Genomic DNA, 26,992 nt, shown 5'->3' with positions numbered 1-26,992 from the left:
AGTCCCCCATGGTATTCTCACAAGGAAGCTGGTAAAATGTGGGTTGAATAACTGTTAGGTGTATTTGTAGCTGGTTGACTGACCAAACCCAAAGAGTACTCATTCTAGTTCCTTGTCATCCTGGAAAAACATGACAAGTGGGGTGTCGCAGGGTTCTGTGTCCTGGGCTCGTTGCTGTTTGACAACATTAAAAATGACTTAGATAAGGGAACTGAGGGGATGCTCATGAAATTTGAAGATGACACCAAACTGGGAGGGGTAGCCGATTCCACAGAAGACAGAATCACAATTCAAAAGGTGGTGGAGAACTGGGCGCAAGCTAACAAAATGAATTTCAATAGGGACAAATGTAAGGTTCTGCACTTAGGCAGGAAGAACCAGATGCACAAATATAGGATGGGGGACACCTGGCATACTAGCAGTACTTGTGAAAAAGATCTCGGGGTCTTGGTGGACTCATGTTTGCTTAACATGAGTCAGCAAACAGTGTGATGTAGCAGCAAAAAAGCTAATGCTATTCTAGGCTGCATCACCAGAAGTATAATGTCCAGATCAAGGGAAGTAATAGTACCGCTCTATTCTGCCTTAGTCAGACCACACTTGGAATACTGTGTCCAATTCTGGGCACCACAATTTAAGAAGGATGTTGACAAGCTGGAACGTGTGCAGAGGAGGGCAACCAAGATGATCAAGGGTCTGGAAACTACGGTAAGCCTTACGAGGAGCGGTTGAAGGAGCTGGGTTTGTTTAGCCTGGATCAGAGGAGACTGAGAGGAGAAATGATAGCCATCTTCAAATACAGTATCTTAAGGGCTGTCACATGGAGGAGGGAGCATACTTGTTTTATCCTGTTCTGGAGGGTAGGACTCGAACCAATGGCTTCAAGTTACAAAAAGAGATTCTGACTAAACATTAGGGGGGGAACTTTCTGACAGTAAGAGCTGTTCAGCAGTGGAACAGACTGGACTCTCCTTCCTTGGAGGTTTTAAAGCAGAGGTTAGATGACCATCTGTCATGGATGCTGTAGCTGAGATTCCTGCATTGCAGGGGGTTGGAGTAGATGACCCTTGGGTACCTTCCAACTCTAAGATTCTATGAGTAAAGGAGGTGGACAGAGAAGTTCAGGGGGACAGGAAGATAGGTCTCCCCACTCTGAGGAGAAAGGCCCGGAGGTGGTGTTGAAAGAAATAAGAAATAAAAGGTTAATAGTTTATACTAACCAATTAATTAACTAAGTGAGAATAGAGGGAAGCTGTTGCAGGAGGAAGAGGTGAATGTAAAGGGGCCGGGGAAGAAGAATGAATGAGAAAGTTGGGGGGGGGGGGCGGAGATAAGAGATAATTTGTACAAATGTGCAAGGAGAAGGGAGGGGGGGAATTCAGGAGAAGCGTAAAATGACTTTGAAAGGAATGTGCAGATAGGAAGGGTCATGGGGAGAAAAAGAGGATGAAGCAACAATGTGTGGGAAGATTAATGGAGAGTAATAAGTGGAAACTAGGTAGGGAAAGAGAGAAGCAGAAAAACAAACCTAATATTTTTAAAAATAAATAAATTAAAGTGGATCCAATAAAATAGGTTGTGCTAAATCCCAGATCTCCAGATGTTGAAGACTATTCACTCATAGTTAATAGAAGTGAGCATGCACATGAAAGCTTATACCAATGACAAACTTAGTTGGTCTTTAAAGTGCTACTGGAAGGAATTTTTTTATTTTGTTTCGAGTTAAAGGTAAGACAGTATAAACCTAAATGTTGAATTTTTGGGCCACAGCCAACATTATGCAGGACATCCTTCTGTGAGGGGTACCTGTATGTTAAACCACAGAGCCTAGGGCTTGCCGATCAGAAGGTTGGCGGTTCAAATCCCGTGACGGGGTGAGCTCCCATTGTTCTGTCCCTGCTCCTGCCAACCTAGCAGTTCGAAAGCACAAAGTGCAAGTAGATAAATAGGTACCGCTCCGGCGGGAAGGTAAATTGTATTTCCGTGCACTGCTCTGGTTCGCCAGAAGCGGCTTAGTCATGCTGGCCACATGACCTGGAAGCTGTACGCCAGCTCCCTTGGCCAATAATGCAAGATGAGCGCTGCAACCCCAGAGTCGGTCATGACTGGACCTAATGGTCAGGGGTCCCTTTACCTTTACCTGAATGATACATGTCATTGCAAATATGTGTTTATCCCTGGAGGAGCCAGTGTGGTTTGATGGTTACAGTGTTGGAGACCAACCTGGGAGACCAAGGTTCAATTTTTATTTCAACAAAATTTGTATACCTCTTAACTCCAAATAAAACTTGCAAGTGTGTATAAAATATGCATTAAATCCCAAATCAGCCATGAAGCTCACTGGGTGACCTTGGGCCAGTCTCTGTCTCTCAGCTATCTCACAGCAATCTGTTGAGGACAAATTGGGAAGTGAAAGAACTATGATGCCACCTTGAGCTCTGTGAAGAAAAGGAGAGATATAAATGGAATGAATGAATGAATGAACATATTCACACTTTACATGCTTATTTTTATTAGTTCTTAAAATAACAAACGAAAAGGATGAGTAATTGCAAACATTACCATTAATATTCAGACAAAAGAAAACAATACCGTCTTACAACATAACCATCAAAAGTTTCATTCCAAAAGGAAATTAAAATTGCCCAATCAATACATTATCTCTTGCCTGGGTGGAATATGTTAATTTATTGTCACGTCCAATATTTTAAAAATATTCTGACCAGAGGTAGTAGTCTCTCCTCCTCCCCCCCCCCCCAATACATTGCAATCAACATTTTCACTCCCATCAAAGTACAGGTATTGGTAACTATTTCCACATTCACATTTATCCACATATCCTTCCAAGCAGTTTAAATGTCAATTTACTGCACTTCTTGGAATTAAGTATCCAATTTGCTTAAAATTTTCTAAGACTTGCCACCAGAAACCTTGAATCTTTTTATCTCCTCGATACATGTGCAGACAATCTGCAAGGGAGGTAACCACACCTCCAGCAATTATATTAGACAGGTTATATATAGGTTTCAATTTGCAAGGCATCAAATATCACTCATGCAATGTCTTGCAATAGTTTTCTTTCAAATGCATTGACAAAAAGTCAAATCTCCATGTTTCTTTCACATTTTCACGATTCAGCATGCTTCCCAGGCATAAGAAACTCTGCTGATAAAAATCACAATCTTTTCATGTTCTTTTGAAGGCAGAGACACAAACCCATTAAGTTGTGAGCACTGAGCTGGCTAAGTGCTATATAATACACTAAACACTACATTGCCCTTCTACAACCCACCCACCCCAAAAAAGCTATTACTTCTTATATGCTGGAAATCAATTACACGATGGAAATTGAAATCATTTTAGTTATTGTGTGCCTATCACTTTTGCTCCGTGATGACTGCAAATCTCTTGCAAAATAAAATGCACTTACAAGCCTTTGTCAGTTTGTACAGCTTAACATTCATAGCAGTTAACTAGTCCAACAGCTCCTGTTGCTTGCGGGCCCCAGGATAGTTAAACCCTGGTGAAATATTGCAAAACAAGCCGTCCAGGTACAACGCAATTTCCTTGCTAGCTTTCCCTCCTTTACAATCCTTTCCTCTTAGGATTTCCAAAGGTTGGTATTACTACATGTGGGGCTGGAAAACTCCCTAACGTCTAATACTGTAATTTTACATCTGACATAAAAGCCAAACAGAGACTATCTCTAGACAGAAGATTATAGCTTACAACAGTTCAGTCAAATTCAGACAGTCACTCCTCACTGTGAGTATAAGGGTAGCCACGTTTCTACGCATGTGATGCATTATAGCAGAGTGGAGGAAAACTGGTGTTTTTCTGCTAAGGCTTCAATCCTATTCACACTTGTCTGGGAGTATATTGAACTCAATGTGACTTACTTCTGACCAAAAATATGATGGGGGGGAAACATAAAGCCCATCACACACACACACACACCGGGTATATCACACCCTGAAATTCATGGGTGGCATCTAAAATTCTGAAATAAAACCAAAAGCTTTAATTGATTAGTTTATACTCAACATTAAGCTAGTGCATATTGGCCTATTTATTTATTCTAAAAATTAAGCTACTCCCACTGCAATCTTGTGCACACTTACCTAAGAATTAAAGCCATTGAGCATATTGGGACTGCTAAACAAACAGGAATAGGACTGTGTTGGTTGATTAAGTTTTTTAATTGGATTTTGGATCAGCTATCCTTTTTGACAGGTTCCCTGGCTTATTGGTGGCAGGGATGTGGCCCTCAATATGTTTTTGGACTCAAAATCTCATTAGTTGTAGGCAGCTGGTATAGCAAATGGTCTGCTCATACCAATGACAAACTTAGTTGGTCTCTAAGGTGCTACCATTTCTTCTTCCAAAGGATTGCTTAGGCATCATTCTGCATCAGTATCTCCCATAGATAAGAAGCAATGCTGGAGCTTTATTCAAGCAGCAGACTTAGAATGTGTCTCCAAACAGCAAAGCATGCTTCACACATGCACACTTATCACACAAAGGATCCTGCATGTCTGACCGAGGCATCATAGATTAAACAGCACAGAGGAAGCTTTCAAATCACCTCACACCCAGTTGTTTTTCAGTGTAGTTAACACATTCAGCAGTGAATTCTTAAGGAAGTACTGTAATCAAGTTATAGGAAATCAAACACAGCAGCATAGCTACCAAGTTATCCCTTTTTTAAAGGGATTTTCCCTTATGCTGAATAGGCTTCCTCGCGAGAAAAGGGAAAACTTGGCAGCTATGCACAGCAGGTGGTGGTACACGGCCGTTCTTATTAGCTAGTAGAGTCCTTTATCTGGTTAATTCCAATAAGGAATGAGACTGTGGTTTTATAATTGTTGGAAGACGCCCAGAGTGGCTGAGGCAATCCAGTCAGATGGATGGCATATCAATAGTAAATTTATTATTATTATTATTATTATTATTATTATTATTATTATTATTATTATTACAGTATTAGCATGCTAACTAGTCATGGGATGCCTGTAGTTTTTTTTCTCATCTCTAAATCCCTTTTCCTTTTCTAAACCCAAAAACAGGGACTATCTTATAATGGTGTTTGCATTTGTAAGCTGCTTTGAGAGCCCCTTTTTCAGCATAAACATGAGTGAAAACCTATTTCCAATGCCTTCCATGGCAGGCACAGATGGTGAGGAATGAGTAGTAATTTCCACATGAATGTGTTTACGAAAATTAGGATGTAACTATTGGTGTCGGGCAGCAGTTGGACAAGGCTGGCCTAGTGTTTGGCAGCTGTTCTCTAGGGTTTCAGAAAAAGGATTTCCCCTACTGGACCTGGAAATGCCAAAAATGGAACATGAGACCTTCTGCATCAAAGCATATGCTCTAAGCAGTGGATGAGGGCAATATCATCTTTCAATCATTTACAGGCATGCCTAAACTTTTTTCAAAGAAAATAAAAAAATTCCTTCAGTAGCACCTTAAAGACCAACTAAGTTTTTATTTTGGTATGAGCTTTCGTGTGCATGCACACTTCTTCAGATACAGTGAAAGAGGGCCAGATTTGATGAAGTTTGATGAGTTGTTTTTAGGATTGAAGTTGCTGAGCTCTTTTTAGGATTTTACCCCAGGACATATGCTGCCACGGGGACTGGATTAATTCAACCGGCGGGCCGGATTAGGCCCCCGATATGGACTTTGGACATCTAGTAAATTATTTGCACCAAAATCTCACATAGTGTTTTTATTATATTGAAGGAAAACAGCTGTTTCTTATTCCTTCTTTTCAAAAAAATGAATTGCATTCCTCCACAACCCTCTGCATCTTTAATCAGACGTGATAATTAAATGCGTAAGGGAACACAACCTTTTGTTTCCGGCCAAACAGCAAACTACAACATGTACCGTATGTCTATTACACAGAGGGCCTTTTGCCTTTTGCGGCATTTCTGAACACAGAAATGCTTTTGCGGCATTTCTGAACACAGCAGCGCCTGATAAATCGCTGGAGCTTAAAGACAGGCTCAATATTTTGCAGTGGGGCAGGCATGCGATTTTCTTTGGTTGCAATTGCAACACCTAAGAGTCCCTTAAAGACTAGCAAATACTGCACGTTATAAATGCAGGAGCCGAAGTATCCAAGACCCTTCCCCCCAAATCCCTTTCTCTTCTTCCGTCCGAAGATCGTTCGACTTCCTCCAGTCCCAGCCACACCCAGCGGTGTTTTGTTTCGCTCCTTCCACCCTCCCGAAGGAGCAGATGGATGAGCCGGGGGCCGAGGCTTCAATAATCTCCATCCTCCTCTGCCTACTTTTCCGAGCACCGCCGGCGCGGCGCCTTTAAGAAACGAGGCTGGCCACGCCCACCCTCTGAGGCCTCCCCAACCAATCGCGAGCGAGGCCGGGCTCACGAGGCCAATCGGCGCCGCCTTTAGTGCGAGGCGCTCGCAGCCGCGCCCTGAGGAAGGAAGCAAGATGGAGGCTGTTCCTGAGAGCAACGGGGTGTCTCTCGCCGGCGGCTTCGCCCCCGAGGTCCCTGAGAGGCTCCAGCAGCGGGAAGCGGAGCGCAAGGAGGAAGCCGGCCGGCGGCGCCGCGAGAAAGAGTCGCTGGCGGTGCGGGAGGAGCAGAGCGACTACTTCGTCTCCGCCTTCTCTCGGGAGCGGGCAGCCGCCGAGGCCTTGCTGGGGCCGGAGCAAGATGCCGAGGCCGTGTTGGAGGCGGCGCGGCGGCTGCAGGAGCTGCAGCGGCTGCTGACGGACTCGGTGCGCTTCCTGGCCCCCTACGAGGTGCGCCAGGCGCAGGCGGCGCTGGGGAGGCTCCAGGACGCGCTGGCCGAGCGGCGCCTCCAGCTGCAGCCCAAGAAGCGCTTCGCCTTCAAGAAGGGCCTCAAGAAGGAGCCCGCCTTGGCCCAGGAGGCGCCGCCGCCGCCGCCGGTGCTTTCGACGCAGGAGGGTCAGCCTAGCCGGGAGGAGGAGGAGGAACCCGGGTGCGGCTTCAGCCGGGCCGAAGGGAAGGAGTTGGAGCTTGGGCCGGCCGAGCTGCTGCAGCGGGACGTGGCGCTTTCGCAGCTGACCCGCTGCCGGGTTCGGCTGCGGGGCAACCCCAACACGCTGTCGGTGCGCGGCTGCCGGGACTGCACGGTGCTTTGCGGGCCCGTGTCCACTTCGGTGATGGTGGACGGCTGCGACGGCTGCGTCGTGGCCCTGGCCTGCCAGCAGCTCCGCACGCACCAGGCCACCCGGAGCAGTTTCTACGTGCAGGTGACCTGCCGGGCCATGCTGGAGGACTGCAGCGAGGTCCGCTTCGCGCCCTACACGTGGACTTACGAGGGCATCGACGCCGACTTCGAGACTTCTAGGCTCGACAGGAGCAGGGACAACTGGAGCCAGGTGGACGACTTCAACTGGCTGGCTAGGAACGAGCCCTCGCCCAACTGGAGCGTGATCCCCGAAAATGAGAGGATCACGGACTGGGATTGAACCGGTGGTTGTAGCCCCTCCGCCTCCGCAGAGGGGTTTAGATAGTGCCGGCTGCATTCTGGAAACGGCTTACCAAAGAATGCAGTTGGAGATACCAGAGTGATGCCTCTTTCTTGTTTCCGGTATCGATTTAGGCAGTGTAATAAGCGGGGGCCAAACACAGCCTTGCTAACTAATGAATTGCCCTGGTGCTGATACCTTCTGTTGTGTGCACTCTGTGTTCCCTTATGCTGTGGCTACCTTACTATTTCTCCGAACTCTGTTATGGTGGTGCTTTCCCATTTCTGCCACAGCTTTTAAGATAAGATGTGCCATACCACTGAAGTCCTCTTGGTTATCTGCTCATTGTGCAGGTTTAAAAAAAAGACAGTGCTTTGGATGGTGAAGTGCTTCAGCTCTGTAACACATTAGAACAGGCATCCCCAAACTACGTCCCTCCAGATGTTTTGGCTTACAACTCCCATGGTCCTTAGCTAACAGGACCAGTGGTTGGGGAAGATGGGAATTGTAGTTCAAAACATCTGGAGGGCCGAAGTTTGGGGATGCCTGCATTAGAACCAGTGCAAGTGTTGGGGAAAGTATAACCTTATCTTATTGATACTTGTAGTTAAAGCTGAAAAAATGTTATTAACAATTCGTATACCACATGTCTGCCAAATAAGCTTATTCAGGAATGTGGCACATGTATAACAGAGGTGCTACAAGTCAGAATAGGGGTGTCAAACCATCCCTTCAACTGGATGCCTAACCTTTTAAACAATTCAAATTATGCTCTATTTCCAGAAGCAAACTTTGGATGGACTTCCACTTCAGTTTCAAATGTCCCTAATAGAATATACTTTTGTCTGCTAGAAGACGTTGCGGGATTACCTGCACCACCTACAAAATGTCACCAAAACGTGTTGCTGAATTACGGTGTTTGTAAGCTTTAGTTCACCTTTGAACCTAATCCCGAACAAGTGCATATAATTGGTTTTGGTTTCAATTAACACTGTACCTGCAAGTTTTTGAAAGGTCTGTGACTAGCCAAAAATGTATACATGCATTAAACAACTAAAGCACATGCTTAATTCTCCCACAAAAATTATTGTGAAATTAAAAGTGCTGAACTCTGCCTAGATTGTGCCCACACGTTTATTTTGCTGTATGCAAGAAAACTGTTTTCACAGTAAGCAGATGAAACTTTATATAGCATTTTGCATGTTTCTGTACATATATGAAATGGTCTGCACATTTCAAAGTCTTGATGTACTGTCCATGTTATTTCAGCAAATGTCATCTTCCGTTCCTTATCTTATTTTAGTATTAATATGAAAGTAGTTAAGAACTTACTGGTTTTTATAAAATATTGATGGCTTTTCCCTGTTTACAGGATGCTCAGATTAAAAAGTCGCAAGTGACTGGTTTCTTGTGAATTTTGTTTTACAAGTGGTACTCTACCTCTTAATATCTCTGTGACACTGGGAGAAGGCCATGTCTCACTCTCCCACAAGCAGGGAGAGAAACTAGAGGTGGCATATCTTGAGTGCTTTACTGCTGGTAAAGGTAAAGGGACCCCTGGCCATTAGGTCCGGTTGCGGCGCTCATCTCGCTTTTCTGGCCGAGGGAGCCGGTGTACAGCTTCCGGGTCATGTGGCCAGCATGACTAAGCCGCTTCTGGTGAACCAGAGCAGCACACAGAAACACCGTTGACCTTCCCGCTGTAGTGGTACCTATTTATCTACTTGCACTTTGATGTGCTTTCGAACTGCTAGGTGGGCAGGAGCTGGGACCGAGCAACGGGAGCTCACCCCATCGCGGGGATTCAAACTGCCGACCTTCTGATCAGCAAGCCCTAGGCTCAGTGGTTTAACCCACAGCACCACCCACATCCCTGCTTTACTGCTGGTAGCAGTGTGAATTCCAAGAATTAATTGGATGAATGGCTGCTAGTAGCACACACACCCTAGTAAGCCGTTATAGGTGAGAAGGGATAGTGTTGTTGATCCCTGTTGTGCAGCTTGGATCCAGGAATATATTGTGTGAGCAGAAATGGGCGTGTACAAGACAGCCCTGCCAAATGATTCTAATTTCTTTATCCTGCTGCAAAATTACCCATCACATACTATTCCAGGAGATCCCTTGACTCTTGAAGCAGCTTTCAGGAGGGGCAAAGAGGGCTGTAGTGTGTGAATGGGGGAGAAACCAGGGAAAGCTCTGTTGTGCAAGTAGAAGGCTTTTTTTTTTTCATCCCTGGATCCATCCCTCTAGGTTAGAAAGGCACTGTAGCTAGACAAAGGCAAGCTCAGCAGCAGTCCAGTCCTTGCCTCCTACATCAGAACTATTAATTATTAAATTTGTATACCCCCCTTCATTTGAAGATCACAGGGCAGTTTCACAAAAATACAAAATGAAAACAAAATGCATAACATGATAACAAAAACCAACACAATAACCCCCTCCCCACGAACACATTTAAAAGACCTGTTGAAGACCTTCCTTTTCCATCTAGCTTTTTAAGTAGAGATTAAAAAAAATTAGGTCCCATCTGCACTCTACATTTAAAGCACTATTATACAACATGAACAGTCATTACTCCCCCTACACACACCCTGGGAACTGCATAGCACAGTCAGGAGCCCCCAATTCCCCCTCACAGAACTAACATTACCAGAATAGTTACAAGTAGATATCTGAAGAAGTGTGCATGCACACGAAAGCTCATACCAAAATAAAAACTTAGTTGGTCTTTAAGGTGCTACTGAAGGAATTTTTTTATTTTACTTCAGGAAGTACTTCCTGATGAAACAAGCTGATCAGTAACTGAGCAGATGGCTTTGGAAGGGGAAAGGACTCTCCATTAAGAGATTTATAAGTGGGGTTGGAATGACCACTTACAGAATGATAGGCTACAATGCTTCCTCTTAAGTGTTTCATTTCGTTTTTTTTAAAGCAAGTTGATTTTTCACTGAAAATAGTAATGTTTCTCTCCAGTGCTAAAGTGGTTGTCTCTAATTAAACCTCTCTCGCTTAAGAGAGGTAAGATAATTCTCTCACTTTGAATTATGGTGCTGGAGGAGACTCTTGAGAGTCCCATGGACTGCAAGATGATCAAACCTATCCATTCTTAAGGAAATCAGCCCTGAGTGCTCCCTGGAAGGACAGATTGTGAAGCTGAGGCTCCAATACTTTGGCCACCTCATGAGAAGAGACCCTGATGTTGGGAAAGATGGAGGGCACTAGGAGAAGGGGACGACAGAGGACAAGATGGTTGGACAGTGTTCTCGAAGCTACAAACATGAGTTTGACCAAACTGCGGGAGGCAGTGCAAGACAGGAGTGCCTGGCGTGCTATGGTCCATGGGGTCACGAAGAGTCGGACACGACTAAACGACTAAACAACAACAACAACACTTAAGAGGAAGCTCCCACCTAAAGCCATATCACATACAAAATGTTACTTATTTTAATAATTTATATACTGTACCTTTAAGCAGTGCACGAGAGGGATACATTGTACAGTACATAGTTAAATTGGTTAAAAGTAACCATAAATGTTAGCCATAATTGTTCATATACATAGGGACTGTGGCATCTATAGTGGTGGGTTTTGTCATCCTTTATCCTGGCTCCTTCCTGTATGTTTTTATACCAAGATTGCTCGGTGCACTTCTGTGTCACTTGCTCACTGTCATAATGAAGGCAACAATTTTAAAAGTACACATAACTGGAAATCTACCAATGTAGCTTAGGGCACAATGTAATTTTTTAAAGTATTTTTATTGAAAGTTTTCTATATAAAACTAATTAAATTACAAAAATGGTAAGAAATCAAGAAATGAGAAGAGAGAGAAAGGAGGGGGGGAATAACTATAAGGGCCCTTTATCACATTTATATCATCATTTATCCACACAAAGAAAGGTAGACCCTCCAAGCTCCCACCTGGGAGCCTACTTCTTCCAGTCTCCCACCCTGGGAGAACCTTTCTACCCTGCCTTTCCTGCCGGAACCATCTTCCTCCAGCTATTCCCTTTCTCTGTGTGTGCTTAGAACACAATGTACAAACGGGTGTTCCAACTCAATAATTCCATTTTGGAATTGAAAATCTGAAGACGTGGCAGTAACTGGGAAAATACTGTAATTTAGAAACACATTTTTTATTGAATATCTGTACTAAGAGAACTTAAAAGTTTGTAGCCAACATTTTTTTTAGCATTAGTTGATCACATAAAACTTACTGATGTCCTGTTTCTTGTAATGTCATTATTAGCCACTAGATTATACAGAGGCATGTTTCACATCTTCTATTTTCTCCCTCTTTCCATGAAGATCTGAGATCAGTCAGAAGGATAGCTCTTCTTGCAATAGTTTGCTGTACAGAATTTGATGCTTTCTCCTCCTGTTTAAGAAGTTACATTTTCGTTTTCCTATCATTTTCATTTTGTGTAAGTTAGGTGGATTGCAAAGATTCCCAAAAACATGGGTTAGGGTCTACTGGTACCGGGACGTCTTTCTGATAAGTATTTCTTATATACAGTACTAGGGTGAATGCAAGGACAAAGATGAGAGAGTCAACATGACTTACAAATTCTTGCACTGAGCGCTTAGGAAGAAAATAAGGACTTCCCTTGTACACTAGTAAGAAATTACCTATAGCTGGTGCACAGTTCATAATCATATTCATCCACAAATGAGAGTCTTTACAGCTACTGCCATACTGTATTCTGAGTTCTATTTCCACCACCGGAACACCCTGTTGAGATTCTCGAGGTCCATAAAAGACCGTCTTCTTTCTTAAGCAGTGACGTTGGAGCAGAGATTCCCTATTTAATCTATGGGGCAACTACATCCTTGGTGTCACACTGCACAAAAGGCTTTCTTAAAGTCTCAAGTCCTACTCCACTGTTGGCCCGGCAGGATTAGCCTATAAGCTGCTCACAATATCTTTGGGAATTGTTTTTGGTGAGGATCGAGACAGTTTCTCCCATGCTTTTGAACACTTCCAGCTGTGAAAAGTTAGGGGATGGGTATAACTTGTCATCCAAGCTTCCTCAAACATAAATGTTAGTTCTCTTAAAAGGTGACCTTAATTCCACCCAAAAAAACACGTAAACCAGAGGGATGTCATTAAAGGTGAGTGGCAGGACAGGATAAGCAGCAACATGGTCTTACTGGCTTGGCGTAATCTATAAAAATAGCAATGTCTCTGATCCAGTTTTGAATGCAGAGAGTCTCGGCTTTTCTCCCAAAAAGAACCTAGGTCTGGGACATCCTTGAAATAAATTGGTTTTCAACTGCAGTGTGTTGTAACATATCATGTGAAAGCACAAATCCACTAACTAGTAAAAGGAGGGATTATTTCCATTGCTCATCTGCTGGCAGAGATTTCTCCAAATTGGATCACGCTGATTAGTATTAGAATGACGCATTGTAGATCCAGCTTTAATCATTTGAAACCTTGAAGCTGTTTCTCCTTTGCATGGAAGGGACCACTAGAAATAGTTGCATGTGCTATTTGCCAATAATCCTTTTTATTTATTTATTGTGAAATTTGTTGATTCTTGCCCCTTGGAAAACCTGCCCACATTTCTCCTCCTTCAGGCTCGGCAAGATGGAGGGGCCACACCATGGCTCAGTTAGAGCTACGCCATTTGGAATCTTCAAGGCCTGAATGGGTGGCAGATCTCCCTGAAGTTGTTCTCTTTCCAAAACAGGATTAATTTTTGTGAAGTTTTGTGGCGAGCCTAACACTGCAAAGATGGCTGTGATGAAAGTCAAGTTCAACCAGAAGAAAAGAGTAAAACTAGCACAAGGACTATGGCTCATGAACTGGTTCTCCTTGTTTGCTGGGATCGTTGTTTTCTCTATGGGATTGTTCCTGAAAATTGAGCTCAGGAAACGAAGTGAAGTGATGGACAACTCTGAAAGCCACTTTGTGCCGAATTCCTTGATATTGGTGGGTCTCCTAGCCTGTGTGTTCAACGGTCTTGCAGGCAAGATCTGTTACGATTCTCTGGATCCTGCTAAGTTTGCAAAGTGGAAGCCTATCTTGAAAGTGTACCTAGTGTTGTGTGTGTTCTTTAACGTCTTCATTCTCTTCGTGGTTCTCATTTGCTTTCTGATGAGGGGTTCTCTGGATAGTACATTAGAACATGGTCTAAAAAATGGCATGAAGTTCTATCGAGATACAGATACACCAGGAAGGTGCTTCATGAAGAAGACAATCGACATGCTCCAGATTGAGTTCAAATGTTGTGGAAACAATGGTTTTAGAGACTGGTTTGAGATTCAGTGGATCAGCAACAGATACTTGGATTTTGGCTCTAAGGAAGTGAAAGAGTAAGTAGTTAAGTATAACTTATGCTTTAACCCGTGTTTGCATTCCAAATTCTACTATCGGAATCTCAACTCATTGTCATCTGAATCTGTTTTGCGTCTCTTGTCTTTTGTGTTTCTTCCTTTGCAAGGACTGTAGCTCAGTCGCAGGGCATCTGCTCTGCATGCAGAAGGTCCCAGGTTCAGTACCTGGCATCCCCAGGTACAGCTAGGAGAGGCCGCTGCCTAAAACCCTAGAAAGCTGCCGCCAGTCAGTGTGTAGACTATATGGACCTAGCTGGATTAAGGGTCTGACTCAATATGAGGCAGCTTCCTTTGTTTCAGTACATATCTTTCAGACCTGGTGCTATAATAAAGTAATTGTGCCAGTTTTGCCCTTAAACGGGAGAGGGAGTAAGGAGGTTCTCCAGCACAAGCCCCACTGAAACGAAGTGATTAACATGGCTCTTGCTCATTTCAGCAGGGGCTGTGCAGGAGAGCTTCCTGCTTGCACTGAGCCCTAACATTTATCTTGACCTCTGTTAAATCGCTCTGCAGCTATTATTGGCTTTCTTGGCTTATTGAACAGGTGGAATCGTAGGGCTGTGCAAAATGGGCATGCCCCGTGAAAAGGCATCATTTGCTATGGTGCTTCTCAGAAATGCCCCTTTAAAAAGAATGGGCTGGGTTCTTTTTCACCCGCAGTGACCAGAGTTAACAGCCCTTTTCTTCTGTGAACTTTTATGTGCCTATATCAAAGTTTTGTTTCCATTTAACAATCAAATATTAATCTGTTTCTTTTCTAACATTGTTGGACATAGCTCACTAGGCACACAAGCTCCATTCATTTCAATGGAAGTCCTAGAGAATAAACTCCTTGTGCATTACGCCTAACAAGAGTTTGTAAACCATGGCTGCCACAATACACAAATCATTTTAATTGATTTCCCAAATTTTAACGAATCAACCACAAATTAAAACAGAATTTATACGAATTGTATGGCTATCACAATTATTGTTACCTTTTCATTAAACAAGCATCTTTCTGGGATGCTGTATCACGTTGCTCAGGAACACCACTAAATACTATAAGATGACAGTAAGGAAGGAATTCATTTCCAACTCAATTAGGTATTTCCCAAAGCAATCAGTGAGCACACATGAATTCCTTCAATGAAAAGAGCCCTGAAATATGATAGGTATTAAGGTACCAATCCAGGCAAAGGTAATGTGTTACAATACAGTTCAATCTATGTCTACTTGGAAGTAAGTCCCATTGGCTTCAAAGGAGCCTGCTCCTTGGTAATTGTGATCTAAATCATGCTGAAATCAATGGGACAAGCCCATTGCAATTAAATTAACCCCATTGCTTTCAGTGGAATTTAAGCATGGCTAATTTTCTTTGAATTGGTCCCTAAATACAAGTGAAAATGGTAGATGTTACATACAGTATTGGATATGTTCGTATTAGTTATATACTAATGGCTAAGCAATTACATTTAAGTAATTGTATATTTGAATAATTGTAATTGTTTGTCTTAAATGATGACAAATATATATACAGTAAATGTAAAATACTATACTCAGATGGCATACTGAGATTGTTTTGCTTGGTTTTTGGCAAGTTGCCCTGGAGTTTCTTAAAATTGTTTCTTTGGCTGTGATGGTTATGACCAGAATTTTATTATTTTTAAGCCACTAGCTATATAATACTGTTATTAGCATTTTCTGAACTTTGATGCATGCTATGTCAAAAGTTATACTTGTTGAAAAAGTGTGGGGACAGTTTAAGTTGAAATACCCTTTGATATAAATAACTCCTTGAGAGAACCTAATGAGATGTTCACCCTACCAGCATTAGCTGAAGATTTGTGAGCTTGCTTTTAATCCACCCACAGGGAGGGGGAAAACAAGATTATGCTGTGCTTGAAAACGTGGGTGTACTGATAAATATTGAATGCTGGGCTTCCTTCGACACAGGTTTGGCTCTCAATCCCAATGATGAAGTTAGGTGACATAGAAGCTCCTCACCATCCTCATGGGAGTTCACGGAAGGCTCCATTCAGACCCCTAAGAGTCTGGCAATTGTAGAATAAATGAATGAGGCCCACATTTAAGTTTGGAAGTGAGCCCTTTAAAACCGTATCAGCTGCCTAGAAAACCATGGCTGTTTTGTTTGTGATGTGAGAGTGGAGGTTACAACTAGGCTGTTAAGTGTGCAATATGTCAGGGACTGTAAGTGGATTCAGGGCTATTTCAGATGAAATCAAGCCATATCTCAATATCTCCCAGTACGTTTCCGAGCACAATTCAAAGTGTTGATGCTGACCTTTAAAGCCCTAAATGGCCTCGGTCCTGTATACCTGAAGGAGCGTCTCCACCCCCATCGTTCAGCCCGGACACTGAGATCCAGCGCCGAGGGCCTTCTGGTGGTTCCCTCACTGCGAGAAGCAAAGCTACAGGGAACCAGGCAGAGGGCCTTTTCGGTAGTGGCGCCCGCCCTGTGGAATGCCCTCCCTTCGTAGGTCAAGGAGATAAACAACTACCTGACATTTAGAAAACACCTAAAGGCAGCCTTGTTTAGGGAAGTTTTTAATCTGTGGTATTTTAATGCATTTTTGTATTTGTTGGAAGCCGCCCAGAGTGGCGGGGGAAACCCAGCCAGATGGGCGGGGTATAAATAAATAAATAAATAAATAAATAAATAAATACATACATACATACATACATAAATACATAAATACATAAATACATAAATACATAAATACATAAATACATAAATACATAAATACTCTCCAAAAATTCACAGATGAAAACTAGGGTGTTTGTGTGTTTTACTTAAGGGGGAGCTGTCCTTTAGTTGTCTATGTGAAGTGTCCAAATTGGGTTTATAGAGAACCAGGGAGTAGGGGGGGGGGTCTTGAAGTTGCCCATACTCACAGCAAGTTGCACTAACAATTTTAAACAGGTAGGGGGAAAGGGCAAAAATAGGGACAAAATAGGACAGTGATTAAGCAGAGACATTGCCCTGGTAAATAGGGACATAAGTAGGATAATGTAATTCTAAGTCAATTTTGGCTTGAAACAGATTCCACAATGTTCAGTAGGGTTTACTCTTTAGTATGGGGCTTTAGGATTGTACAAAGTGTGCTTCCCAAATTTGAATCTGCACCTGGCTCTCACTCTACCTTTGTGTTATGTTGCTTTGTACCAACCGCAATGGGAATCCATCGGTTCAACATCTCACAGTACCATTCAGGAAAGATGAGAGCATGAGTACAATATACTCATGTCCAAGAACTCCTCCATTTCCTCCCTATTTCCCAATGCACATTCTTATGCTTGAATGTTTGGAACCCTTGGCAACAGATTAAGGGCTGGCACAAGGCTGCCTTTGGTTGAAATGCTAAAATACTGTAGTACCCACCCATCACTACCTGGTCAAGTTGCAAAGTACCACGCCTGGCCCAGGTATTTTGGCGGCACCTGATGGAGAAAATCCTAATGGCACCTTTTTCCTGGGAGTAAAAATACAACAATAATAAATTTAATAACTAGCTATTTGCTGCCCTTTCACAATACCCCAAAGCTGCTGCCAGAGGCGGTTGCCTCACTCTGCCTAATGGTAGGGCCTGCTGTGAATAGCTTACGATTACACTGCTTCTTGAGCCATTAAAACTTGAGCTATAATCATAAATAAAGACACACTTAATGCTGACCGACAAGTATTCCCCCCCCCCATTATCTTCATGAAATAGGAAAGAATAGAAAAAACAAGGAAAATACACAGATAATAAAGTAAAAACTCACCAGAACAGTAGTTGAACTAGTGGTGTAGACTAGTGTAATGGTTGAGGTTTAACGTCATCTGCAAGCTTCTCAAAATTAAGGGTGTATGAGGAGAAGGTGATAATACAGTAGTATTACTCAGACCCATTGAAGTTAATGGACGTAGCTTGGTTCTGTTAATTGGTTCTGTTTCTAAAAAGCCTCTGTTGTACCTGGCTGCCAGCTGCTTCATGTGACTGGCAGGCAGCAAAACAAGCAGAGCAGCACGGGGGTCTAGAAAAACAAGACAATATCAGGAAAAGAGGAGGGGGAAACAGCAGCACTTTAAGACCCCATGGAGTCCTATAGCTTGGTGTCCAAACAACTAACTTATCAATTACTGTTCTGACTTCACTCATAGGCTAAAAACACTAACACTAACAGGCCATCTCATTTCACATCAATTTCTTAGAAAGGCACCAGCACATTTTGCGTCATAGTTTTATTTCCAGGAGGGCTAGATAATTACTTTAAAACAAATAAAAAAGGAAGGAGGTCCTGCTATGTTGGCCAAGCCCCAGTGCATGCTGAGGAGCACAGGGATCACCAAAAATACGATGAAGGTACATTTTCTTCTTGAGTAGAAAACAATTAGTTTCATCAGAGTTCATCAGGATTTACTGGTAAGGATCTGACAAGGATCTACTAAAGTTTGGGCACTGTTCAGAATATAAAGGTATTTGATTAGTCATGTCCCGGGTTTGTTGCATGTGGTGAATGGCAGGTTCTTTCATTCACTGGACACATTCACTGACAATATTTTTGTCATTTACTTTCATTCAGCTCCACCCCTCTGAAATATGATGCATACCCTAAACTCCTCATAGAGTCACTGAGATTATCAAGGACTCTCCACTTATCACCTTTAGCAGACAAAGGCATGCACACACACAATCTCTCTCTCTCTCTCTTTTAATCACTTACAGCAGAAATCTAATCATGTCTGTTCAGAGGTTAACTCCTATTGAATTCAGTCAGGTGTGCTCCCAGGTAATTGAGGTTAGTATCGCAGGCTCAATTTCTCTCCCCTCTCATGGATGGTGCCTCTGCTGGATATCCAGCAATTCCCTCTCTCCCCTGCTGCACTATAATTCTGGGAAGTTCCTTGGCCATCGGATGATTTCCAGGGAGCTCAGGAGGCTGCTGTGGCAAAAAATTGGTGGGGGTGTCATCTTCTAGGGACCCCCTTCTGCCAGCACTTCTCAGGATCCAGTCATCAGATTTTATGCAAACAATCAGTTAAATTTGTGCAGGAGTAAAAACGATAGTTCTGGATGTAGTACTTTGGTTTTAGATCAGGTTTGAGGGAACTGTGACCCAGACAGCATGCTCAGTGTTCATGCATGATGGGTTTTGTAGTCCACCAGTATCTGGAGGACCACGAGTTTCCCATCCCTGCTTCCCATGATGCATGCATGTGACGTAGGAAGCGGCTTTCCCTCCCATGTATGAGAGAAGGGAGGCTGCCTCTTCTGAGATGGCGCTTCCCAGATATTACACACACACAGAATTACGCAGATTATAGTAAATTGGAGTATTCATCTGGCCAATTGTTAAATTATCAAACTAGCTGATTAAGCGTTGTGGAATTTGAGTGGCATTTCCCCCCTAATTGGTGAGTGGGTGGGAAACAATGGGCTATTCTCGATTGATCATCTGAAGGAACAGAGTAAGGTTCTGAGCAGGAGCAGGTCATATATATATACAATAATTATTATTATTACAGTATTATTTATTTATTTCCCAGCCACTCTGGGCGGCTTCCAACAGAATATTGAAATACAATAATCTATTAAACATTAAAGCTTCCCTAAACAGGGCTGCCTTCAGATATCTTCTAAAAGTCTGGTAGTTGTTTTTCTCTTTGACATCTGATGAGAGGGTGTTCCACAGGGCGGGTGCCACTACCGAGAAGGCCCTTTGCCTGGTTCCCTGCAACTTGGCTTCTCACAATGAGGGAACCGCCAGAAGGCCCTCGGCGCTGGACCTCAGTGGGGTCCACTTCCCCCCTCATCCAGCATCATTGCTGCTTACCTGAGCGAGGTTGGGGCAGGACGGCAAATAGATCAGGGATGCCTGGTTGCGCCAGCAGGGAGCACTGCTGCCAGTCACGTTCCACTAGTGGTGCAGCTACACAGTTTGCTCCACCCCAGTCCCATCCAATTAAGCAGCAGCGACACCAGTGTTGGGAGGCCAACATTGCAGTTTCATCCCACTCCAGGCATCACTGCTGATTTCAGGTAATGAAGAGCTGTCAGATGTGGATATTATTTTGGAAGGGAAAGCAGGATGGTCATGCAGAGTTGGGTCCAGGTTTAAACACAGAGAAATCAACGAGCATTATTAGTTAAGAATGCCCAACTTGACCCAATGATTGCAATGGTCTAAGCCTGTCTAAGGATGCTGTCAGCAGGCGCACAGGTCGCTCAAAGAGCACATATGGGCCTTTGGAAACAAGAGTTTAACTTAGCAGATTTTGCCCAGAAATAGTAGGAAACGATGCCTTATGAGGAACAGCTTAGGGAGCTGGGTATGTTTAGCCTGGAGAAGAGAAGGTTAAGGGGTGATATGATAGCCATGTTCAAATATATAAAAGGATGTCATATAGAGGAGGGAGAAAGGTTGTTTTCTGCTGCTCCAGAGAAGCGGACATGGAGCAATGGATTCAAACTACAAGAAAGAAGATTCCACCTAAACATTAGGAAGAACTTCCTGACAGTAAGAGCTGTTCGGCAGTGGAATTTGCTACCAAGGAGTGTGGTGGAGTCTCCTTCTTTGGAGGTTTTTAAGCAGAGGCTTGACAGGCATATGTCAAGAATGCTTTGGTGGTGTTTCCTGCTTGGCAGGGGGTTGGACTGGATGGCCCTTGTGGTCTCTTCCAACTCTATGATTCTATGATTCTAGTAAATCTAGATTTCAATGAGTGAGGGCTGGCATTTCAATACCAACAACATGATGTGGACTCTTGGGGGGGGAGTTGCATGCAGGAGGCACACCCTGAGTTTGGATGCAGCACTCTGTGGCTGAGAAACAGTGCGCTGAATAGCAGTAGGAGTGCGTTTGGATCCAAATGCCTTTACATTTGTAACTTGCTGTGCTTTGCCTGTTTACAGTCGCATTAAAAGCAACGTGGACGGCAGATACTTGGTGGATGGCGTCCCCTTCAGCTGCTGCAACCCGAGTTCGCCACGACCTTGCATCCAGTACCAGGTCTCTAACAACTCGGCTCACTACAGCTATGACTTTCAAACGGAAGAGCTCAATCTATGGAACCGCGGCTGCAGGGAGGCTCTGCTTAAATACTACAGCAACATGATGAGCTCCATGGGAGTCATTGTCCTCTTTGTCTGGCTCTTTGAGGTAATACATCGCCATAGTAGTTTCGGTGTCTTGCATAGAACCACAGTGAAAGGCCAGCCCTCCACACAAAAGAGCAAGAACAGGTGAGGGTATCAAGTGGGAGGACCCACAACAAAATGGCGCAGTACACAAACCCTCCAACATTTCTCTGATGAAAATAGGGGCATCCTATTCCAGGGGTCCGCAAACTAGGGGCCGGATGCGGCCCCCCAACCGCCTTCCAAATCCGGACCGCGGACGGTCCGGGAATCAGCCTGTTTGTACATGAGTAGAATGTGTCCTTTTATTTAAAATGCACCTCTGGGTTATTTGTGGGGCATAGGAATTTGTTCATACTTTTTTTTCAAAATATAGTCCGGCCCCCCACAAGGTCTAAGGGACAGTGGACCGGCCCCCTGCTGAAAAAGTTTGCTGACCCCTGTCCTATTCCATAATGATAATTTTACTTTATACCCCAAATATCTTACTGGGTTTCCCCAGCCACTCCAGGCGGCTTCCAACATCTATGAAAACATTTTTTTTAAAACCTACCCTAAAAATTAAAATATTCCCAGGATTGCCTTCAGACAGCTTGGGGGGGGGTGTCGGATAATTCCATACCCTCCAACCATAGCTGTCAAGTTTTCCCTTTTCTCGCAAGGAAGCCTATTCAGCATAATGGAATTTCCTTTTAAAAAAGGGAGAACTTAACAGCTATGCCTCCTACATTTCTCCAATGTAAATAGGGACATCCTAAGGAAAAAGCAGGACATTCCAGGATCAAATCAGAAACCGGGAAGGCTTCTTTAAATCAGGGACGTCCCTGGAAAATAGGGACACTTGGAGGGTCTGCAGTACATTGTAAAAGGAGGGCCTCCTATTCTGAGCTCCGTGCTGCTTCCCACAGGAGCCTTGTGATGCTGTTCAGGGCCTGCAGGGGAGGGGAGACAAGGAAATCTTCCCCTGACCCCACACAAAACATTCCCAATAGTAATAAAGAGCTCAGGTTTCAGGCTTGCTGCTAGCCCCATCCTAAGTGTTTTACTGTTATCTTCTGCAAGTAGGGAGGAGCTCTTCCTGAGAATGGGAGAGAGAGGCCTTTAATGCTATGATCGCATCCTATTTTTTCTTTTCCTTTCTGCCCCCCTAAATCAAGTAAGTAAATAAAAATACTTAACTGACCAATAACGTCCCAGATAGCTCAGTTCTGCCCCCACCCTCAGTCCTTGCCCCCGCAACATAAATTCTGGCTATGCTCTTTGCCTTCACTTTTAACTTTCTTCAACTTTTGACTTAATAGTTTATGATGTACTGTAAATAAAAAAGGACAATGTTCTTAGCTTAAACTTCAATATTTCACTGTGTCAACGGCAGTGGGTTTCTAGGGAGTTCCTCCTCGTTGGTTGAGAAGGCAGGATGACAGATCTTGTGGACTCGTTTAAGGGAAGGAGAGTTTCCTGTCAGGACTAGATCAGGAAAAGAAAAGGAAACCCTTTAAGCCAACCTTTGCTAACCTGATGACCTCTAGATATTTTGGACTACAACTCCCATCAGCCCTACCCTGGATGTGTTGTCCTGGGCTTACGGAGGCTGTAGACCAAAATATCTTGAGTGCACCAGGCTGGCAAAGGCTGCTTTAAACCCATTTCAAGGGCAGTCAAGGAAAAACACAGAAAGCAAATGGGCTGCAGCAACCCATAAGAAACTATTCAAAATCCATATTAGGGCAATAGGAAAAGGTCAGGAAATAGTGCAAAAGCTTTCAAGTTAATCCAGAGGTGCTCATCAGGCGCTAGATGGTGCTAAAGGGTGGTCTGATGGTGGTCACTGCAGGGTTGTTGCTTTCCAAACCCTCAATAGTGTTTCTCCTAACTGGACTGTGCCCTTGACCTCAGATAACGGCGCTTGCTTTAATTCAGGATAGCTAGTCTGCTGTACATTTTTGCCTCTGGCTCCACCCACTCTGGCATGCCCAGAAGGGAATGTGGCCCACAGCTAACACACAACAGGCATGATCAAGTCTTTTACATGTGATTGTGCAGGGTGGAAGATGACAGAGGCTCTCCACTGTGGGCTGGCCCCTCAAGATCACAGCCCATCATGGCAGGAGGGCATCCCAGACTGGGGGGGGGGAGCATGGTGTTGCCACCAGTAGATACATTTGTGATAAGACTGTGGATGCTAGGAACATTGCAGATCTCGTCTCGGGGGGGGGGGGGCGGTAAGTAGAAGCATTGAGACCATATTGTCATATAGGGGTCAGGGGCCATAACCTGCCTAACATAAAGCAGAACCAAACTCAACATTATTTCCTCACTCTGTTAATTTATTTCAGGTTAGTTTATTTCTTTAGCGTCAGTTTCATATTAAAACAGGGTTTCCCAAATGTGGGTCTCCAGCTGTTTTTGGACTACAAGCACCATCATCCTTAGCTAGCCAGACCAGTAGTCATGGATGATGGGAACTGTAGTCCCCCCCAAAAATATGGCTGGCTGACCAAGTTTGGGAAACCCTGGTCTAACAGAATAAGCCTTTTCAGAACTCTCTTAACTGCCCAGACACTTATTGTTCTGAAGCAGCTTGATGGTCAGCTTGGGTGACTGAGTGCCTATCAGTTTGGAACAGAAATGAGGGCATCCAAAAATAAGGCAGTGGTTTCTATATACCTAGGTCTCTAGGTATGCACATGAAGTGACATTAAAAAAAAACAAACAAACACCACACCTCAAAGTGCCCTGACCGGAACTGTGAGCTTCTAGGATTTACAGAGGATTGATGCCGACAGTGACAGAGGGGAACAGTTCAGGACTCAGAAAGAACCGTCAGTGGTCCCTCAGCTCTGCCTGACCCCAGGGTTGGCCCTAGGAGAAAGGACATTGGCCTTCTTAAGTCCTTGGCAGGATATAGTAAGTATCTTGCAGCAGGGGATTAGGTTTGGATGAGTGCTATGAGGTTAACCTCCCCCCACCCCTGACAGCGCTATTAGCATAAAAAGGGAAATGAACACTCTCCAGAACTTTATTTCTCATTCATCCATTCACCACACCGCTGTAAAATGCTCGTGTTCATGGCTGGCAGCTGTATAACGCAGCAGGGGAAGGCACTGGAATTGGGTGAAGAAGAAGAAGAAGAAGAAAGTGCTCTTCGTTCTTTCCCCACTCTAGACACACGTAAAAACTACACGAGAAGTCGAAATAGAACTGCAAGAAGCGCTCCTCTTACCGAGTGGCAATGCCATGCGGCATCATTCTCTTGGGTTCCACTTCTTATTTGTGAAATTCAAAGTTGAGGGCTTTGCAGCCAGGTGACATAATTGCAGGAGACACAAGCAGGCCAGCCGGGACGTGGAAGAGGGGCCTGGTTTCTCTCAGGCTTTGCAAAGCAAATCCGGCTGTGTTCTTAAAATGGCCACTCTGGATGGTGAGTGGCTATTTTAAATGTTTCATGTTTGCATTTTGCTTCGTATTGGTCAAATCCAACCACAGAACTGCCCCACCCCACCTAGTAACTCTAACAAGCATCTATTACATTTTAATCTTCAATAAATAATATAACATAACATAATATAACTTAATGTGAATGCTTATATTTTGCCATCTAGTTGGTCTGAGAGAAGAGTGGGGGTATTCTAGACGTGGAACTCCAACTCCCATCATCCCTTGAGGGGAGTTATAATGCTACATGTCCCCCACTCCTGTCCTTGACCAGATAACCAGACACTTGATTGTAAAATGCCAGGAGTTCTGGTTGATGCAAGGGGCAGAAGTATAACATTTTCACTTAACTTCTACCACTTGCATTCTGAGATTTTACAATGGAAGGGCTGTAGGAGACTCCTCAGGTGACATCTAGCAGGACTGGCCCACCTGTGAGGCAAGGTGGGGCAACCGCCTCAGGCATCATGGTCCACAGGGGCAGCTGATCCCAACACCAATCTTTGTTCCCCTCTTCTTCGTGCTGTAGATCTCCCCTCAAACCTTCTTTTCTGGTGGGGCGTGGGGTGCTGTTTCGGGCGGTCCAGCTCAGCTGCCAAAATGTCTTGGGCCGGCCCTGCTATCTAGACTAACCACCACCCTGCCCACAAAGAGCTTTCAACGTACCTGAAAATCACTGTTGAGATCTCCTCTGCCAGTTCGGAGGAAGTTTATAACCACAAACATCTACTAGAGTAAAATTATCGCTGCAGGCCTTGGAAGTTATTGAAGGCAAAAACATGTCTCTTCCCTGCATATGGTTGAACAATTCAAGCACCAGATATGCCACGCTTTTTTCCAGGATCAAAAGCAGGGATGGGGAATGTGCCAATTGAACTTGCCAGCGTAAGTTCTGCCACCTTGCTCTACTTAGGATTGCTCTGTCCATCCTGTGGTTCTTTGGATCCAGGGTTTAGATCAGGGATGGGGAACCTGTGGATGTTGGTGGGTCTCACTGGGGCTGATGGGAGTTGGGATGGTCACAGGTCCAGAGTAATCCTAAATATAGGAAACTTGCAGAGTTTACACCAGCTTAAGTTAAACTTGTATAAGCTTACCCCTGTTTCAAAATCCATTCAGGAGAAGGCCTACTGCAGAGGGGAAACAAGCGTTTCTAAATAGTGTTTAACTTACCCTGCTGCTGGGCTGCCAGGTTATGTAACTGAGTTGAAAGAGATGTAGTAATAATACACACACACACACACCCAGCCACAGCCACTCTGGGTGGCTCCCAACAGAATATTAATAATATTTTTTTAAACAGCAACAAAACATCAAACATTAAAAGCTTCCCTAAACTTGGCTGCCTTCAGATGTCTTCTAAAAGTCAGGTAGTTGTTTATTCCCTTGACATCTGCTGGGAGGGCGTTCCACAGGGCAGGTGCCACTACCAAGAAGGCCCCTGCCTGGTTCCCTGTAACCTCACTTCTTGCAGTGAGGGAACCGCCAGAAGAAGGCCCTTCTCCCATTTCCCCACCCTGCCCCCACTGTGGTCCTAGAATCCCCCCCATTTTACTTACACCAGCTTAAACCCCAATTTGAAAACCTTCTTCTGATTTCCAGGTTTTGAAAGGCACATTTTATACTGCTTCGTTGCCTGAATGGCCTTTTGTGTATCACTTTGACATACTTGGATAGGAAGCATTCTTTAAATAAAGGCCTTTAAATTCTGTTTCCCAACCAGATCTTGGTGATGATAGGGTTGCGGCTGTTGCATACTTCCCTGGAGAGCATTGCCAACCCAGAAGACCCAGAATGTGAGAGCGAAGGCTGGGTGCTGGAGAAGAGCCTGAAAGACACTTTCAAATCCACCCTGGAAAATTTGAAAAATATTGGTAAGTCGAACCAAGTGGATGCAGGCGCAGAAGGAGCAGAAGGCGACGGCGCGAAGACCCAGGCTGTCTCAACCGTCAGTTGAGTTTCTTGGCCGAAAAGACTGTTACCAAAGACTGAGATTTGTGAATATTCGGTTTTTAAAGAGGTACAATCTGTCGCAGCTATATATATATATATGTATGCACAAAACACACACTTTTTACATACAGAGAGAACAGTATAAGGCACTTTGGGATAATGCAAGCATCCTTACAGTAGACAGCCAAAACCACTTCTATGGGAAATGCTATAACGTGAAGTTTAAAGCAGATACTTTCTAGGGTAAATTCTATTTTTGATGCAAGTGATATTTCATAAGAAATTCGGTGCGAATAAGTGGTCGACACTATCTTGTGTTTCGCGTCCCATCACCGGAAACCAAATGGGGAAGTTTAAAGCTAATTATTTTTGTACTTAAGTTTACAAATACATTTGTAAATAAATAAATAAAACCAGTATACTTTTCGGGGGGGGGGGGTAGTCAAAGCACTGCTCTGGGTATTCTTGCTAGAGCAAAAGATTATTCAGTTGTCCAAGTAATGGAAAGACATAGAAAATGGTATGAGTTCATAATAGCCTCTAATTTTTGGGATAAACGCTGGTGTTGTTTGAAGTTGCTACTGAAGGAGTACCTTCTGCTATGTTCACATGATGCGCAAAAACAGAGAGTAAAAATGTACTGGATTTCTGTGCACTGAACACCAATTTGTCGTTTGA

The 26,992-nt window shown here is 43.9% G+C and overlaps 2 protein-coding genes across 2 annotated transcripts; both read left to right on the top strand.

Annotated features, from left to right (window-relative positions):
- Positions 1–6,413: 6,413 nt before the first annotated feature.
- On the top strand, positions 6,414–10,117 carry TBCC (tubulin folding cofactor C). The gene has a single exon (XM_035111236.2). It carries the CDS (start codon positions 6,462–6,464, stop codon positions 7,464–7,466), a length of 1,005 nt encoding a protein of 334 aa, XP_034967127.1. The 5' UTR covers positions 6,414–6,461; the 3' UTR covers positions 7,467–10,117.
- Positions 10,118–10,876: 759 nt separating this feature from the next.
- PRPH2 (peripherin 2) lies at positions 10,877–26,721 on the top strand. Its single transcript, XM_035110696.2, has 3 exons — positions 10,877–13,784; positions 20,702–20,948; positions 26,085–26,721. The coding sequence occupies exons 1-3, from the start codon at positions 13,204–13,206 to the stop codon at positions 26,316–26,318; spliced, it is 1,062 nt and encodes a 353-aa protein (XP_034966587.1). The 5' UTR covers positions 10,877–13,203; the 3' UTR covers positions 26,319–26,721.
- Positions 26,722–26,992: the final 271 nt, after the last annotated feature.

Source organism: Zootoca vivipara, chromosome 3 (assembly GCF_963506605.1).
Source record: "Zootoca vivipara chromosome 3, rZooViv1.1, whole genome shotgun sequence".
NCBI classification, from domain to species: domain Eukaryota; kingdom Metazoa; phylum Chordata; class Lepidosauria; order Squamata; family Lacertidae; genus Zootoca; species Zootoca vivipara.
The sequence above is the reverse complement of the archived record's forward strand: the minus strand, read 5'-3'. Positions and strand labels throughout refer to the sequence as shown.